This window comes from Cheilinus undulatus, linkage group 2 (genome assembly GCF_018320785.1).
Source record: "Cheilinus undulatus linkage group 2, ASM1832078v1, whole genome shotgun sequence".
NCBI lineage: Eukaryota > Metazoa > Chordata > Actinopteri > Labriformes > Labridae > Cheilinus > Cheilinus undulatus.
In genome coordinates this window covers 39,570,403-39,589,264 of record NC_054866.1, presented here as the reverse complement: position 1 = coordinate 39,589,264, position 18,862 = coordinate 39,570,403, and the positions used below count along the sequence as shown (strand labels likewise).

General features: G+C 39.9%; 1 protein-coding gene across 3 annotated transcripts in view; it reads right to left on the bottom strand.

Moving 5' to 3' along the window:
• robo1 (roundabout, axon guidance receptor, homolog 1 (Drosophila)) overlaps positions 1-18,862 on the bottom strand; it is a 350,443-nt gene that overhangs the window by 296,576 nt on the left and 35,005 nt on the right. For all 3 annotated transcript variants that reach the window (XM_041803292.1, XM_041803317.1, XM_041803300.1), the window contains exon 2: positions 11,705-11,829. In XM_041803292.1, the coding sequence (XP_041659226.1) occupies positions 11,705-11,825 (121 nt within the window). In that variant the 5' untranslated portion in view covers positions 11,826-11,829. The remainder of the gene's footprint in view (positions 1-11,704; positions 11,830-18,862) is intronic.

Below are 18,862 nucleotides of genomic sequence, written 5' to 3'. Positions count from 1 at the left end.
ACAAAAAAGAACAGGGACGTAAAGTTTCCCACCACCAAGAACAGTTATTCCAACCTTGCGAAGTACTGAGTTAAACCCATGCTACAGCTAAGCTAGTTTCCAGAGAGCAGGATGCTACAAACACCACTAACCCAGGTACAGCTCACGTTAGCCTGGCAGACATGGAGGAGCCACTCCATGTAAACAACCACGGCTGGATTTCAAATCACTGCCACCGTGTGTCACCAAGGCAGCACTAACAGACTAATAGCAACATATGTTGTTAAAGAGGTAGTGAACACTTTAACATTTTATTTCATCTGTACACTGAGGTAATTTACTGAACTATAATAAAACACATCAGTGTTGGTGTTATAGCTGAAATTTGCACCAAACTGATCAAAGTCTGGATTTTATGGCTTTTAGTTAGCTCAAACGGACATCTGCCTTGAAAAATCTTTTCTGAAAAGGTGGGGCTTATGTGACGTAGAAACCGACCATCGTCACAAACTCTATATAAAAGGTAGAGCGTAAGTCTAACTGACTTTACCATTCAGAGACCACTCCCATCCTCTCCTGCACTGCTTATAGTAACGCCGCTGCTGGAGCAAACAACCCGGTCCACCACCACACCATAGCCTGTGTAAGGGGACTCTGGAAGCGAAAACTTCTCCACTTCAAAAGATCGCTATGAGACAGCAGTGCTGTAGGACTCTGTCTGTGTCTCTCTCTGACAAGGGGAAATCACTGTCAGTCCTGCCTCAACTGGCAAACCCAGTCCTTTTCCCCTCCCTCCTCTCAGAACCAAACTGCTCACTTTCTGTGCATTTGTTGAATTACGGAGGTGGGTGGAGTTAGCTCTGGGCCGGGGCTTCACTTACACTTTAAAGACATGCTGATATAAGATGTAGAGTCCGCTGCCTCCAGAGAACTAATGAGAAAAAAAACATAAGACGAGAGAGGACTATGATGCAGAAAGAAATTTAGAGAGCAGCTGGGATTTAATCTGTACATCTATTTTAGACTTTTTAAACAGTGTGCAAATGCTTTAACGGTGTCAAAAGTTGAAAAACATTTCTATTGAGCTCTACTGTTTCACCACTTACCAACATAATGATAATGTTTACAATGTAGTATGAAAATAGATTATTTCCTCTCACACTGCCACAACAACAAAAATGAACGTGATGTGTAGGCTATGAGGATTGAAGTAAAAATAGTAACGTCTGAGTTACTTTTCAAAGTAACTAGTTACTTTTTCAAAGCAGTAACTCAGTTACTAACTCAGTTACTTTTTGCAAGCAGTAACTAGAAACTGTAACTAGTTACTATTTTTCAGTAACTTGCCCAACATTGGTTTTCAGGTAGGACAAGCTTTATTAAACGGCTCTATTAAATGTTTTGTAATGTTTTGTGCTATGCAGAGCAGGCTTTTGACTTTTAGCTTTTGGTATCCTAACCATAACAAGGAGTTTCATCCAATTTTATTTTGAAAGTTTCAGTGTGTATTTCCAATTCTGACAGATGCATCGTCTCACCGTAGTGGTCTGCAAGGGGGGAGCATTTGAGATCTGTGGTCTGCAGCCAGACTGCCTTGAAAATGTTGGGCTTTCGTCTCCAGTACAAACAGGTAGCAGTTGAATACAGGGTGGTTCTTGTCCTAGTGTAGGTTCATACTGTACATAATGTAGCTATTCAAATCTGGACTCAGAAAGAAATACAGATATAACAGAAAACTAGAAATGATATTTCTCAAGGATAAGGCAATCCCTGATCAATAATAACCTTTCAGGAAGCCACGCCCTCCATCACCACAAGGGAATTACATTTTTTTGCAGCTCCATAATACACTCTGACAGCCATAGAAAAGCTGTGATTTTATTGAAATTTATACAGCTATATTTTGGAAAAGCATCAAAAAATGTGAGTCTCTAATAAGAGGTATCCAGAGAGGCTAGAGAATAAAGTTTATTTAATCCTGTTCTTTAAATCCTCACATAAACACAGCAAAGTATCTAAATAAGCAAGCAGACCACAGAGTCAGTTCAATGTAAAGTAAACCAAAGGATGCTACATTGGTTCTAAAGTACCAATGTTATTGCAGCTAATGCATAAGCTCATCAGCTCATCATATTATCTTGTAAGCGTAGTAATTTTGCTGTTTGACAGTCAGACATTGGTCAGTCATTGTCAGCATACATCAGGAACCATAGTGATTGTACTGTACATCATTTGTATGCTCTGTATTATTTTTCCATTTAAGTCAGCCTGTAAGGTTTTTCCTCAAGCATTTTATGGTAACAGTTGGATTTTTATCTATAAGGCCAGCCTGTTGAAAAGGTCACGGCCTTTTTGGACCCCAGTCTGTTACTGCTCTCAGTCAAGCTCCACTGCAAGAGCCAGACTCACTCTTAAGGATTGTTACCATTTTTACAGTTGTTGAAAATGCGAGAGACCCATCACATTATGTGAGCGAGCACATCACGTACTGACAGACTCCATTCATGAACAACCAGAGTCCTGACACTTCAATACGAAAGTCTCACTGGTTCAAATGCACTTGACAGGATATCAGATGAAAAAATATCATATTTTGAAACCGGTGTGGCGCAGACGTTCTTCTGAGCAGGTCTGATCTCACTTTGCACACCAAACCTCACAGGAAAATCTGCCAAGATCTTAAAAAACTGTAAAACTTTGCTAAGTTTTGTTGCAGGGGAAGAATCAGGCTCAAAATCAACCCAAGTGTCTTGCAGTGTTCACCACTTCAGCAACAAATCGCTCCAAAGTACTATTTCAGAGGCCAATCAATCCCATCTTACAGAAGGCAATGAGAAACAGCTTTAACACAACCATGCAGGATGCAAGGCTTTTCGATTACAGTCATTTGTGGGTGCAGCAGCGAACAGTTTAGATTTAGCCCACATCCCGTCACAAAGAAACACCAGAGATTTCCTGACATTTGTTCAAGCCGTGTCCGCACACTCCTCAGTAATGAGTCTGCAATCACACCAACACCATTTGTTTTGATTCCATTAAACACAAGTGCAAACATTTTGCTCCCTGAACACAAATACTGCCATACATCATACTTAGTGGTATTGGAACAGATTAAACTGCAACACAGCAAACAACAGCCTTCAAAGCTAGCTAGAATCTGTTAACGTGCAGGGAATGAAAGTGAAAAGGAACAAAATGCATGGAGTGACAACTCGGATAAGCTATGTGCAATTTCACCTGACAGACTCAGATTGGTTTGCTTTGAGAAATCAGCCTGGGCAGTGTTTAAAAAAAAAAGGCCCACTGTATGCGTTTGATCCTTTTTGACAAAGCTTTTTAATATGTCCTAATGGAATGAAGGGTGCCACTAAATTGTATTGTTCCACAAAATAACACTCAGTCACAAGACTTTCATTATATGAAAAGCCTAAACTTCACTCCCTCCACTTCCACTGTGTTAGTAAAATATTTCTGGAGTAAGAGGAATAAAACACTGGTGAAATGAAGGTGGATCAGCTGCATACAATTACAGAGCATTTTGCAGAATGCTGCATAAAGCAATCAGGAATCACTCCTCAAAGTTGGCAAGAAAAGAGAAATACTTTGTTTCCAATGTCTGAATATTTTATTTGGACGTCCTCATTGGTAAAAAGCTTTTGCGTGCCCTTTGCCAAGCAGAGATTGTTGTATCGCTGCCAGTTAGGTTTGGAATCCTTTGGATGGGGATTGAAGATGAGACGAGCCATCGCTGAAAAATGGCTGCGACTCTGTGGAGTCATGCAACTGATGCCAGAGTAGACTGCTTCATTTTTCTGGCTTTAGCTTCAAATTAGATCAGGCATCAGAAACGACCTTCAGATATCAGCGGAGCCAATATGCTGACTAGGATGCATGGAGGAAAAAGGCCAGCAATCAAGATTTATGAGGTAAGGGTGCTGCGGGTGTCAAGAGTGATGCGTGTCTCATCAACAGTGAAATGAAATGTCAAATTAGTTTGTGTGTGGGCGAAGCGTGTGTGGATTTTGGCTCATCTGTGAGAAGATCTAAAGGCTGTTTGTGCAGTGAGACAAAGAGACAAAGACTTTCCTGTCAAATGACACCTAGTGTGAGGGAATGAGAGGAAGGAACGGGTGTCAAACAGGGTGCAGAACACTAATAAGGAGCGCGTCAGCAGGACGGTGGGGCAGCGGCAGATCCATGCTCCTTGGGGCTCCATCTTGGCAGCACCTGTTATAAACTTTCTCTGCCGTCTTGCACAATTGGTTCTGTAATTTAAAAAGGTCAGCATGGCTCTTGTGTAATTCAATACTCTCATGGAGCTGTATTAACCACATATTTAATCACCCTCAGGGTGGGGTGAGAGCAGAATACTTAAAAGTAGAAGGAAAGAGGTAAAAATCCACAGTTCAGCTCAGGGCCCAGCTCTCCCGCCTCATATATATGTGACTCATGATATGTAGGAGGAACAGCTTATCCATAAGGACAGCTCTGTGTTTCCACTTGAGTTAAAAATAAACCTGGAATGTTGGAAATTAGGAATACATTTGTGAGCCTGCAGAAAAAAATGGAAAGTCGGGGATAATCAAACTAAGAGTGGGTTCACCAATAAAAAAGCTTCACTTGTGAGAAGTTTATATTAATCTCTACCAGAAGATGGGGACAAATTGGGGGCACAGATGGCCTGACACTTTGGTCACACCCCATATGCATGATATAGTTAAAAATTATACCCTGATACTTCAAGGAAATTTGCAGATGTTAATGATCCAGTAAGGTTTCTGGGGAGAACCCCTGGCCTCAACAGCAAGACTCCAAAACCCTTTATGTCTCTATATTAAGCAAATTACACTGCCTATGAAAAGTATTTACCCCTTTGATGTTTAACCCTTTAACTGATTTTATACATCAATCATGGTCAATTTAATCTGGCTTTTGAAAAAAAAAGCCCTCTTAATGTCAAAGTGAAAACAGTTTTCTATGAACTAATGCCAGTTAAATAAAAACATGTAATGTGAATGGAGTGACTGCATAAATATTCACCCCCTTCAAATTGACTGACCTAATTCAACAGAGATCCGGCCAACTGGTGCTAGTAGTCTCACAACTAGCAAAGAGTGATTGTAGTATAAAGACACCTGTGTCTGAAAAGTCCAGTCACTGGTTAATCAGTATTCCTGGCTACCATTAAACCTTAAATATAAAAGAACACTCCAAGCAACTAAGAGAAAAGGTGATGGAAAAGTATAAATCAGGGGATGGATACAAATAAATCCAAGGCGCTGAACATTCATGAGTGAAAAGGGATAGGACTAACACATTATACTTCCTTATAAATACATGTAATTTTCACCAATTTGTTTGAAATTGAAAAACCTTAAAATTTGCCTCTTGAGATCAATAAAGGCGTATCACAAAGAATTATCTCAATTTGAAGGAATAATATTTAGAGTCGCATGTTTAGGAAAAATTAATCAAAGGAACAAGAAGTGTTTCTTTATCACCAGGGGAAGCTAAAATGAATTCAAGCTGAATGTGCTCAAAGGAGCATCTTTAACGATATCATTTAGGGGAAAAAAAACAACACAAATTCTCTTCTGTAATACTGAAATTTTAATTTAAACCAAACATAAAACATATGGTTAATGCACAGCTCAACTCACTCCTATACTTAAAAAATATAAGCCACCTGTTGCACACAGGCTGGCAGAGCGTTATGGGATATAAATGATACAGAGAGCCAGAGAGCCATTTTATCCTCTGAATAAAAGACTAGTATATGAGAGTAAATACACCACACATATGGCACACTCAGCTAAGCAGACGACGTAAGTCCAGAATATGGTGGCAAGAGACGCCAAAGAGAGAAGATGAATGGAAATGATCATAAAAATGGACTCTACTGACCTGTTACACAGCACTGAAGATTCTTTTTAAAGCCTAACAGACAAAATCAAACTTTTTTCCTCTTTCAACAGCTTGTTTACCACAGTTTACTACTACAGTTGCCATACAAATAAAACTGCCTTAAAAAGTAGCGTTAGCTTGACATCTGTACCTGCTTTGACTAGTACTCTAGATTCCCAACCAAACAATGTCATATAGTTGTTACAACTTTTTTGAAGAGGCAAGAGATCAAATACTGGTCTTCAACGTAACGTTTATTAGTCTCAGCATTGGACTGATTGAGAAAATTTGCATATTACAAAATAACACTGGCTCTGACGGAATATTTTTCTTAGGTGGAAATATTGTTTTTCCCCCTAATGAAGTACAGATTTCTGGGCAAATAGAACATGTAGGTGCCTGATTGATATAGTGACAACTTCCAAGCCCAAAGTCTGAATGGCAGTAGATTAGGAAACACTAGTAGCAAAGCCATTAAACATATCTGCACTGTGAGCATTTATAGGCTATGATTTACCATGTTTTTATCCTTCATTGAAAAAGGACTGTTTCAGAAGAAACTAGAGATGAGTAAAGTGGTTAAATGTTCGACCATTACTGTGTTTCTACTTACTTTAAGCCAGTGATTGCTCTGTAAGAGCAGGAGCTGTAGTCTGATTCACTGATGTATTAACTATGTTAATAACTTAAGAATCTTCTTATTTAACATGGTTAAAATTCACACATAAGGTATGTGATAATGGTTGATGACATCCCGAAACATCCCGAAAGAGTCTGAACAGACACTCATGCACCTAAAACTTTGTTGGTTTAATAATTTTTTTTTTGGGGAGTGTAACTGTGTTTGTAAACATCCTGAACCATCACGGTTCGGGGGTCATCATGTAACCCAGTGATGAATACGTCCGGATTCTTCCTACAGTCTATGGTCTGAATGGAGAAAAACTGTAATCACAGATGACAGTATGCCCTCTAGTGGGGCCGGCAGTAATACTCTTAAGTGTTAGATCACCATGTTTAAACAACCAATGAAGAAGACGAAGAAGCAGGCAAAACAAAACATATGAAAAAGAAAAGTCAGCTATGTGTGCAGTAGCAGAGGAGTGACGAGATCCTCCGGCTTTTTCCTCCTCTTGCTAATGTCTCTGCGCTGTTTTAAAAAGCCTCTGGATGTAAAAGCAGAAAGGGTTGAGGACTTAGCTACACTATTACATTTGAAAGTTATACGGGAGTATGCAGAAGTAGAGAACAGCAGCTATTAGCAGCTAACTGTCAAGCAAGAAATGAGGTAAACCTAGAATTAGGACAATAAATTCAGAACTTAATGTTTTGTTTGTACCGATGAACCGACCCCGTACCGACCTGTGACTCAAAAACTGGGGTATGAACCAAACTGTAACATCTGTAAATCGTTACACCTCAACCAACTTATGCATAACTCACTTGCTAGAGGATCTGGATTCTCAATAGCCTTCAAACCATATGTTTTTTTTTTGTTTTTGTTTTTTTTTGTATTTTAATCTTTTTGTGACTGACCCAAATGTTCCCATTTTACCAGCGTTCATTTTGATGGAACTTTCTCTGAAAAGGTAAAAGTGCCTGGACAGGTTGGACCTATAGGGACAAAAAATAATCTGGAAGCATGTTCCTCAAACCTGTTGGTTATGGCTAAGCCCCAGATATTTGCCCTCTTTGGCCCCTGTGGGCCACAGAAAAATGTCCCTCTTTTTCCTCCTTGTGGGTGGCCTTTACACAGGACAAGGGGCGTCCCACTGGGGAAAAACAAATTTGGTTTGGTATACATAGTCCCAGCTAATATAGGACAGTTAGTGATCGTATAGATTTGTGTTAATAAATAACGTGAATGAAAGTGAATGATGCAAGCAGCTTTTGGCCACTTTCATTTTTTCAAAGTATCTTAGATAAAAAAGACTGGAGCACCCTGGTCTACAGTATAAAAGCCAATCATCAATGACAGATTATGTCACTACAGACATATATCTGTCTACTCAGACTCACTGCCCACACAAACACAAGTCTAAGTTCCATATTCTGCCACAAAAAGCCAAACTACTTCCTGCACTGACTCTAAATCTTGGTACCAAATCTATCTAGCATCTATGACAGGCCATGTTTATTACTCATCAGCCTGAGTGGGTTAACAGAGTCCCTCTGACAACCCAAATGAAGAGAGCACAGCTTTAAAAAAAAAAAGGGAGTCATTACTTGTGAGAGCGGCTGGTATTTACTTTAAAGAGACAAATCAAAAGAGCTGCCAGTCTGTAGGCTGGCAGAGGAATAAAACCAAAGTGATAACTTGACATTTATATCTCTTGAGACAAAGTAATAGAAAGACACCCTTCCCTTGCAAAACCAGACTCTCCTACATCTAGATATCAGTGACGACTGCTTTTCAGGAGACACATTCACAGGTAGCACAATTCATGACGAGGATGTGACATCGCTCTCTGGTTTGGGTGAATCGTCAGTGAAGCTGAACACCTTGCTCGAGGCATCAGATGTCTTACGTAAGGTGGAATACCCTTTTTACAAACTTCAACCGATTGCAGATACGTCACTCTGCACTTGAAATTCCTCTGGATATCACCTTGTTTCTTTACAGATGTAACTAGAGCAGAATATGAAATGTAAGCAGAAAGAGATAAGAGAAGCCCCGTGGTTAGAGCGCTCTGATGCCGCCAGACTTTTAAGCAGAAGTGTCAGCTCACCAAGTGCTGAATTCAATCTTAATATAGCTCTAACTGCTGCCAGTCAAAGGGAAGTGAGTGAGAGCATTTTTGCCAAGGTAGAGATCTCTCACCTTTGCACACGCACACTCTCTCTAACACACACATTAAATCAGTGACGGGAGCCACACACTGCCCTTTGCTTGACAAGTAAATTGCTTCCTAGATTGTGTTGGCAAAAGAAAACCTGTAGAGAAAGATGGTGGCGTGAATGGGTTAAAGAAAATGAATGAGAGGTGAAAGGCAATAGAATGAAGCGAAGCAGCCAGAAGAAGTAGATAACAGAGAGCAGCAAGTGTGAAATGGTCCGCTAACCAGGACCGCATCGGACCTGTCCTCCTGTCTGATGAGAGCTGGGTGGAAACCAAGAGAAATCAATGCGGTGTGGCTGAGATGACTGTCACAAGGTGACAATAAAAGCCTTTCTCTTATCACAGACAGGGAGACATTACAGCGAGAGACTTAACTACTTGAATCAAACTTTGTGGAAGGTTGAAAAAAAAGCCACAGAAAAACAAGAATATAAAAACTTGAAAAAACATTTGGTTAAAAGACCTCAAACAGCTGAGATCAGTCGAGACTAAGTTTGAAAAACTTGCTCTTCATAACTTAACTCTACCCTTACGACAAAACAAGGTGACATCATGCACTGCAGAGTTCAATCAGGACTACTTCTTCCTTGTTCTGCCTTTTATCTCTTAAACACAACTCTTCATTTCAGAACTCCAAATGCCAGAAAGATCTAAAATTCATTAGTGACCTTGTAAACGGTAAAATGCTTTAATAAAAAATTTCAGGCTCAATGCCCCAGTTTAACTGAGCCAAAACACCTGATGTCAACTTGTAACAAAACCCTTTTAAGATCATTAAAGATGTCAATGATTCCTTGAATAAAGGACTTTCTTTGAGAGAGATGTAGAAAAACTCCAGGAGACTTAGATTTTCCAACACAAGTGAACTTTAAGCTGGATTTGCAAACCTGATGCAGCTTTCATAATGTCACGCATGCATGGGGTTGCATAAGTTAACGAATTTTGACGTATAGTGTATAATAAATATAAATCCCACTTGTATAAGATTTGGTCTTTTTTGGGGATCTTCCTGTGTGATGTTTTTCAATGCTTCAATTTCAGTGCTACTACAGTGTTTGTTTTATCAGAGCTTGACGACATTTCTTTGTTAAAAGAAGAAAAAAGAACAGCATTGACTTGTTTTCTTTTCAAAATCGACAAAGGCTGTGTACTGACATGTCTACAGTCGCCATGGTTTGCGGTATGCAGTTCTCTATGGAGTTTACTCCTTGTTCGTGGTGCACCTCGGTAGCGGCTACGTCACGTGTTTTGTTGCTCTGATTGGCCCGTAAAGATGTGACAGAGTTTTTTTTCAAAGGCTCTGCCCTTTTCCAAACAGCATCTATGAGAGGTTTACCAGATGGATGTGTTTCAAACACCCATCTTGCATGTCAGGTTAAGCAACTGGTAGGATGGTTAAACTGTGACGTGCAGCACCATGGACAGTGACCAAATTGTCTCTATTGGCCAGTTCTTGTGTCTGGTTAGTCTTTTCAATCAAACCAGCACTTCTCACAGTTTATTTACACAAACATTTTCTTTAACTGCAGGACTATGACCAAAAAGGGTTAAAAAACTTCTAAAAAATGGCATTGCTAACTTAGCCCACACACTAGCCATCCTTCAGAAGTGGAAGAAGTACATGACTACTGTTCTAAAGTAAAACTATTGCTATTCTGGTCATACTTATGTACCAGTAAAAGTGTCAGTCTATTAATCTACTCTAGTAGAGGTAAAAAGTATTTAATTTAAAGCTTACTTCAAGTGCTGATTACTGACTAACTAATGAGGAGTTGTACGGTAAATAATGATCTTTCGTTATTAAAAAGGACATAAGAGAAGTGATCTCCAACCAGGTTTGTTCAGGTAAAATCAAACCTTCATCAGAAAGTCAGCAAAATTAAACGTGTCTAGAGTTAAATTTGACATGTGAAAAGTATCTATATTGGTTCACATTACAAATAGTTAACACTTTTTAAAGTGTTAACTATTTTGCAATGTGACAGAGCTGCAGTAACTCTTGAACATCTTTGGCAATGTAGGTCAACTCTGGCAAGAAGATAACAGAGAGTCAACCTCAGCAAGGCAATGCAAACTGGTGAAGAATGGGCACCCAAAGCACAAGCAAGAACCCTAACTCAGTGGACAACTTCACTCATGGTGCATATGTGTCTCACATTACAGACAAGAATAATCCACCATGAATAAGAGTAAGAGAACCCCAGCATAAATGCTCTAAAGAATGACAGGGTGCAAATTCTCACAGAAACACTCCAAAATCTTCTGGAAAGCCTTGTAAAAAGAGTCATAGCTGTTGAAGCTGCAAAACAGGGCCAGACTTCAACCCTATACAGGACATATGATTAATTAATAATACTTTAAAGATGATGAGTTATGTGTTTACTACTTTGGCAGTTCATTCATGCTTTTTAACTGCTAAAAGTGTGCAGTCATTATAAAATGTTACCAATTATTCCTATCATTCTTACAAATCAGGCACAAGTGCTGCCAGGCCAGTAAGATAGAGCAGTACTCATATTCACTCTGTAACAAATATCCCGCTGACAGTCTGTCTAATCTGTTTTTTCATATCTTTAACACAATGTTTCAGGACTATCTAAGCATGCGTTGTAAAGATAAAGGGTCCAACCTTGAAAGGACTCTTTATACCCATCATAAATGGATACACAATGTGCTGCAAAATTGCATGCAGTGATTTCTAAAAGAGCATAGAGAATCTCTCCTTAGCAGTAGAAGAGAAAGGTTGCTGTTGTGTGCTGCAGTTCTGCTACTAAAAAACTGTGATGTAGCTCCTGGTGGTGCAGGTTCACAGTAACAGTGCAGTAATAAATCATTAAAGCCAGTGCAAAGGTGTCAAGCATGTAAGAGTCAGACAGTAGCGTGGACTGACAGACACACCATGAAGAGACAGACAGACAGACCATGGAGTGTACATCGCTGATGTAATGACATGTAAGAGAACAGAAATATCATCAGTCTTACCTGGGACCAAAGGAACCTCTTGGCCCTGAGCCAGCTTGAGCAGAACCATCAGGAGGAGGGGTATGGCCCCCGACCACGTGCCACGCATTATGATGCTCACAGTCCTGGCATCACGAGGCATCAATCTGGAGAAAGAGGAGAAAATAAGTGTTAATTTTGGTTATGTAGGATATCCTCTGTTTATTGACGTAGTAAAGGAAAGAAAAAGTTAATTAATTGTGTGAATCAACAATAAAATGCCAGAGTGCAAGAGTAAACAACAATTGCTGCAAAAGCATGACCAGGATACATAAAACATCTAATTTCTAACAGCATTACTATAGCATTAGTGAATACAAAACAGCTTTCATGGCAAATGAATAACAATTATCTATTGACTTCCTTTATGTTGTAATACTATGTTAGTGGAATCCATTATTTAAAATCCCCAGAGAGTCGAGTCTTTGAATGTTAAGAAGATTGCAAATCGACTTCCTCTGGTGCTAAACTCTTACTCAGTCTCTCCTTTTGTTCACGCCAACAACAAATGCCTGTGTGTGTCAAATTGATTTCAGACAGCTGAGACAAAAGTGTCAGAGTTTAGTGGTGTGTGCGAGACGATGTCACAGCGCTGACATCACCTGGGTGTTGGTGACAGGGACCGTCTGTTGCATGGAAATAAATCGGAAGATTCTGCGGATCAGCCGTCTGTGGAACAACCTGTTCACCCTTGTTTGATTACATCCAGCAGGCCGAACGTCTCCTGGTCTTCCTCTCCATATTTCTCATTCTCATTCACACTTAACTTCTGCACAGCTATGCATTGTGATTTTCCCTTCAGGGACTTTCCCCCGGTATGACATACTCGATGAATTGGATATGCTTCGGCTGTAATATGATAGACCTGCTTTATCGGGAATTCTGAGGTGCTACAGTGGTGACTGAGTCTCTTTGAGTCATGCATATTTGAGATCATGAAGACACAACTTTGTAACGGTAACAATGTGATTATGTGGTCTCTAAAGGGATTCAAAAAAGACTCATATGGGAAAGTTATAACATTCTTTACATTGGGGGTTTCCAACCGTGGGTCTTCCCTACCTAGAGAGGGTGACAGAGATATCAGGGGGATACCAGGTTCAGTTTGCCCTGAGTCTGAGGTCTTTTGGTTAGACTGAAAAGTACCAGGCAACATAATCGTCCACACTTTTAATTCATTTTCCAATTTAAACCATTAAAGAAAGGCTACTTGGGACCTGCTGCATTATAGGACGCCCTTTACTCAGCACTCATTAATTAGTTGCTCTAGATAGAGAAATATCTCTCTGGCAAACCAACAAGCCCAGCATGTATGAACAAGTCTTGAAGCTTGGAACGGCTCATCTTTATTTCTTCTTTTGTGGTAATCTCTTTCCCTTTTCCATTCAAAATCAAACTTAGAAAAGGGGATAGCACTTTGTACTAGCTTGTTATCATATCCATAACTTTTTAAAAAAAATATAATTTTCATGCATTTTTGTTCCCTTGTATCTTATGTTGTAATGTCTGTCTTAAGCTGCCATTTGTTAAAATTGACTACACAAAATGTAATTGTTTGACTATCTAAATATTTCTTCTTCTAGCATACAAGCAATGGTAAAGAATCCATTAGTTAACAGAAGTATGTCCAACTCCTCTTCATTTGGTGCAATATGCTTCCTTCCAGCTTTTTCCTCCTGGACCTTCTTCTGGTCCCCTTCTGTCACGGACCAAACTATCGATACAAGACTTTACTGTTTGCAAACAAGTTCTTTGCACATCTTGCTTCCTCTCTGCTTTCTTTATTGTAATTACATGGTTGCAGTTCAACAAGTCAGCACAGGAACATGCCTCCATCAGCTAGGTGCAATTACATTGCATACATGGAGTAAATGGCCTCAACCAAACTATCTAGGTTTGCTAGTCCTACTTCAAGACATGTTTACAGAGTATGATTTCAGACTATGTTGTTTAAATGTATTTTAAAGTAAAGTTTTAGTTGGTACAACATAATATATCAACTTTGATAAAATCATGAAAATGCATGGTCATCATGCAACAGAGGGGAGTCATTTCTCCACTGTGGGTAAATCTGTCAAAATACAATGCAACTATAGCTATTCTGTCTCTCAGCTGTAGAAAGCAGGGACCCCAGGTTTGGCAGAGTGCATAGAACACACTACCATGGTTTGGTACCAAATTTAGGCAAGAGAATAAATGCTTGGACTAAAAGTACAGACTAAAATGCGAGGGCTTTTTATGGACTAAAACTAGACTAAAATGTTTTGGATTTTTTGTCATCTAACACTAGACTAAAACTAAAAAGGGTAGAAATGACTAAAATGTGACTAAAACTAAAAGACATGTAATTGAAAGACTAAGACTAAAATTAAAAATAGCTGTCAGAAATAACACTTTCACACACTGATTGCAGAGGCTGCTTGCAAAGCAGATGGATTGGCCAGATTCCATGTTTGTCTTGCGTAGCTCCAGTCTGAAATGATTGTGCCAGGTCTGCAAACAGACCAGACGGATCAGTGTCATTTGAGGAGAACGAGGCAGTACCTACAGGCAGGGGTTTAGTTTTGCTGGGATCATATAACAATGGCTGCTGCTGGTGTAATGTTTAGCTTGGATGTAGCTGTAGTATAGCAACAGTTTAATCAGATCTGGGCCAATAAAGAACAAAGAACAGCACTGAAAGTTTTTCATGATGGAAAGATTTTTTTGCTTATCTCCTGAAATTCTTTGGCATAAATTACAATAGTTACAGGCAGGGTTTAGTTAGACTGTAGACCCACACTGAAAATGTTACTTGGCGGAGAAGATGTTTATGAAATTCTTCTGACCGGCCTTGGCATGAGTTTTATCCAACAACAAGCTGTTCATAACTGGCCACAGTTCCTGTCTGTTGAGCTCAGGTTACTACCAGAGCTGTGCATGCCTACTTTCTCATTTTACCTTGTCGCTCTGATTGGCTGAAATGAATGTGACACAAATAACAATCATCCAATCACCTTCCGAGAATTTGGAGAAAAGTCCTGCCCTTTCCAAACACTTTGAATGGGAGGTTTTCCCAGACAAATGTAATATATATCCCATACAACTGGACATATGAAACAGTCTTTCTAACATGTCAGGTTATTCTCAAGTGCCATGCAGAATTGAATAATCCCCTTGTTACACATTCACAAGGGGGGGAAATTTAGGATTCAGACTCTCATCTAGGGACACTGATATGCACATACTGGTGCTGGGGATCAAACCCCCTACCCTCACACTGGGGCCACAAAAGAGATTAAGGTGTCATTGAATTGTTGCTTCCATCCAGTACTGCCCTGAATTTCCCTCCTTGCACATTGTAGGCGTATATATGGCAAAGTCATATTTTAATTCATAAGACCCTAAGTGGCCCCACTATTTTCCTCTTATTATCAGCAGCACCTTCTTTCTTCGTCTCAGCCTCATGCCTCTCTTTAATGGCTCTGGAGGAGTAAGAAGGCACAAGCATACCAATTTCCTCTCCTACCTTTCTCTCTAATCTTATCTTTGGGCACTCAGTGGATACTCTTCCCCACTTTTATATGCATTTCATGTTCCCAGAATTAGAAGAGCCTCTTAAAGATGTCAGTCAGATCTAAACCATGGGGGAGCTCATTGTTGCAGGGTGTGTTATCATAACCTCTCATTCCTCCAGAGCTGAACAAGAGCTGAAAGAATTATGTGTTCTATTTGCACAATTGCTTCATTTGCATTTGATAATAGCGACATATTCCCTGTAAAATGTCTGATAAAGTAGTCCCTGCAGTTAGACTGGAAGATTCCAGTGTTTATATTCTGCAGGGCTGCCCAAACCAGTTGCACACCAGTATTCTGGAGCAGCAGCAGGCTAGGTTTCTCCATTTTTCTAGATAATTGTGTCAGATAAACACAGCATCAACCTCTTGCAGGGAATCTGATAAATACCCAACTACCAGACAGGAGATGGCTGTGACAAGTTACCATGAAGAGGTCTAGGTTTCAGTATTAGGGGATATATGGCATTGAAATGGCCTCTGAAGCCCTTAAAGAAGGAGCTGGACTTGTAATTCACCCCATCACACTGTTTCATTTGATTAATGAATGGACGGATTAGAGATAAAGGAAGATTTATTCCAGCCTTCCTTTCTTGAAACCACAAACATGTACACGAAGATGCATCAAAGCCCAATCAATGACTATTCCTCGCTTCCGTCAAAGGAAATGAGCATGTTTTACAAGACTTGTCTCGGTGGCTTCCTCTGCATTCACTACCAATTCAGTCCGAGAGGAATGAAAGGCCCTTATTGTCTCTCTTTATCTGACTCAATGACTGCTGAATGGATGGAAGCCAATTAATCAGGGCAGTGACAAGAAGCATCGCTGCTGGCTCAGTGACCGACTCCCACAAAAGACAGGAACCATCAGCAGAACAGTCACTGCCCACAAATTGATTTTCCTATGCCGGCTTAAACCGAAGCGGTGTCATTCAAATCCTGTGGTTTCTCATCGTGACACTGCCACATGACCCATGCACTTAAACTCGAAAGAGATGAGACTACTGTGGATAACTTGTCAGTATCAGTGCGGATGAATGGACACAACTTTTTTTGGATGCACTAATGGGATGCAGTGCTTTTAGCAGTATTCTTTAACCCCAGCAAAACTTAGGTGAAGTGTTTAAAAGACAAAAGTGAAGGTAACTTAAGGGTAGATAGTTGAAGTCCTCTGAGACTAAGAATGAACCTGAATTTACCTCTGATGTGGACCTCTACTTCTCACTGTCTAATCTGTTTCCCTTTCATCTTCTTCTTTTGAATCAAACAACCCGCTCTCACACTGGCAGACTGAAGTGTAAGGACGAGGAAAAGGCCACAGTATGAAGATGAAGCAAAGAAGACAGGAATTCAAAACCAGCGGGAGCAAATACCCCAGAGAGTTCATACACAAAGGGACTACTTTACATGGTGCAAGTTTACATTCTAATGCAGTCTTATAAGGGATGCATTGATACACTGTACAAAAATATGATACCTATCACAATGATGGGTTCGTGATACAGTGCCAGTGAAAAGTATAAAGACACCTGTGTCTGGAAGGTCCAGTCACTGGTAAATCAGTATTCCTGGCTCCATGGAGTCAAAAGAACACTCCAAGCACCTCAGAGAAAAGGTTATTGAAAGTAGAAGTCAGGGAATGGATACAAAACCATTTTCAAGGCTCTAAACATCCCCAGACTTCAATTAAATCTACCATCAAGAAATAGAGGATTAGGCACATATGTAGATCTTCCTAGAAGAGGCCGTCCTCACTGAGTGATCGAGTAAGAAGAAGAGGCCACCAAGACACCTTAACACCAATGACACCTCTGAAGTTGAGATGAGAGTCTCTGCATTGAACAACTGTTGCCCTGGTTCTTCACCCCGAGAGTGGCAAAGAGAAAGCCACGGTTGAAGAAACTCATATTACATCTCGAATAGAGTTCACCAAAGAGGAGGAGACTCCATGGTCAAGTGGAAGAAAGTTCTTTGGCCTGATGAGATCAAAATGGTGCTTTTTGGCCATCAGACAAGACACTATGTTTGGCGCACACCAAACACTAGCATTACCACAAACACTTAATCCCCACTGTGAAGCACAAGGGTGGCAGCATCATAATCTGAGGATGCTTCTCAGCAGCTGATTCTGGAAGGCTTGAAAAGGTAGATGGTAAAATGGCTGCTGCAACATATAAGAAAATCCTGGAGGAGAATCTTATTCGGTTTGCAAGAGAACTGCAAGAGATTGGGAAAAGTTGAATTTCTCCAGTAAGACAATGACCTGAAAGCTACACATAAATGGTTAAAGACAACCTAACAGTGCTAGAGTAGTTTTGAAATAAATAATGGAGTAAAACTGCAGTGTCCAGATGTACAAGCCTGATTGAGACCTATGTACACAGACTCAGAGCTGTCATTGCCACCAAAAGTGCATCTACTAAATACTGACTCAAAGGGGGCAAATATTTATGCAGTTATTTTTCCTTACATACTGTCATTAATGACATTACTATGTAAAAAATCTTTTCGTTTGTTTTGTCAACAAAGGGGTGAATACATTTAATAAGCAGCCACATCATTATCAGGATTATTTTATTTTCTAAATTAAATGGACATATGGGAGTGATACATTCTGAGGTTTCATGTTTTTAAAGAGCATTCCAGAATATATTTTTGTCACATCAATCCAGACTGTCCATATTTGTCTGTCCATCCATTGTGTATACCACTCATCTCATTTGGGGTCACAGGGGGTTGGAGCAATCCCAGCTGTGATTCGGTGAGAGACAGCGTGCACCCTGGACTTGTCTTTACTAAACTATAGGGCTTAAATGTAGAAACAGACACACATTTACACCAACAATCACACCTACAGATGATTTAGAGCTGCCATTGAACAAAAAACACATCTTTGGACTGTTTGAGAAGGCCAGGGTATCTAAAGAGAGCTCATGCAAATGCACAGACACCAAAAGCTGCATAGAAAGGCATCAGCCTCACAGGGATGCAAACCGGAATAAAGATGCTATGAGGTGCCACCGTAACCATTAACAAGCTGTGTAAAAACAAGGTCTTTATTATATTTCCAACAGTTTAAGTTTGGATAATTAGTAATATATTCCATAGTGTCCACTAAGATCTTGCTGGTGGGAATGCCTTCATCTATTTGAAATAATCCAGATCTTTTTCCTATTTCATATCTGTGTATAACTGTAATTCCAACACTACCTTTATTGTCAACAAATCTGACCATAATGTGACAAGGCCCAGCCTTTATTATAAAGCCAGATTTCTTTTTTACCTTACCCACGTGCTCCGTGTGTTTCTCAGCTGCATAAAAACAAAGCCACCTCTCCACAGGTTCTATGCAACCAAAAGAACATTTTTATGCACGACTCGCACTCAGCCACCCACCAGAGAGTCAAGAGTTTTGTGCAATTTAAGTTCAGTGTCAACAACAAAGTTTTAGACTCCAGAGTTCTGCATTAATGTATGCCTCTGTATGTTTCAAGAGTCTTTTTAAACAGCTATGGAGAATTCAAACAAACACAAGGGGGTGCAGGGATTAAACACTCTATAGCATGAATCACTGGCTGCAGTTCAG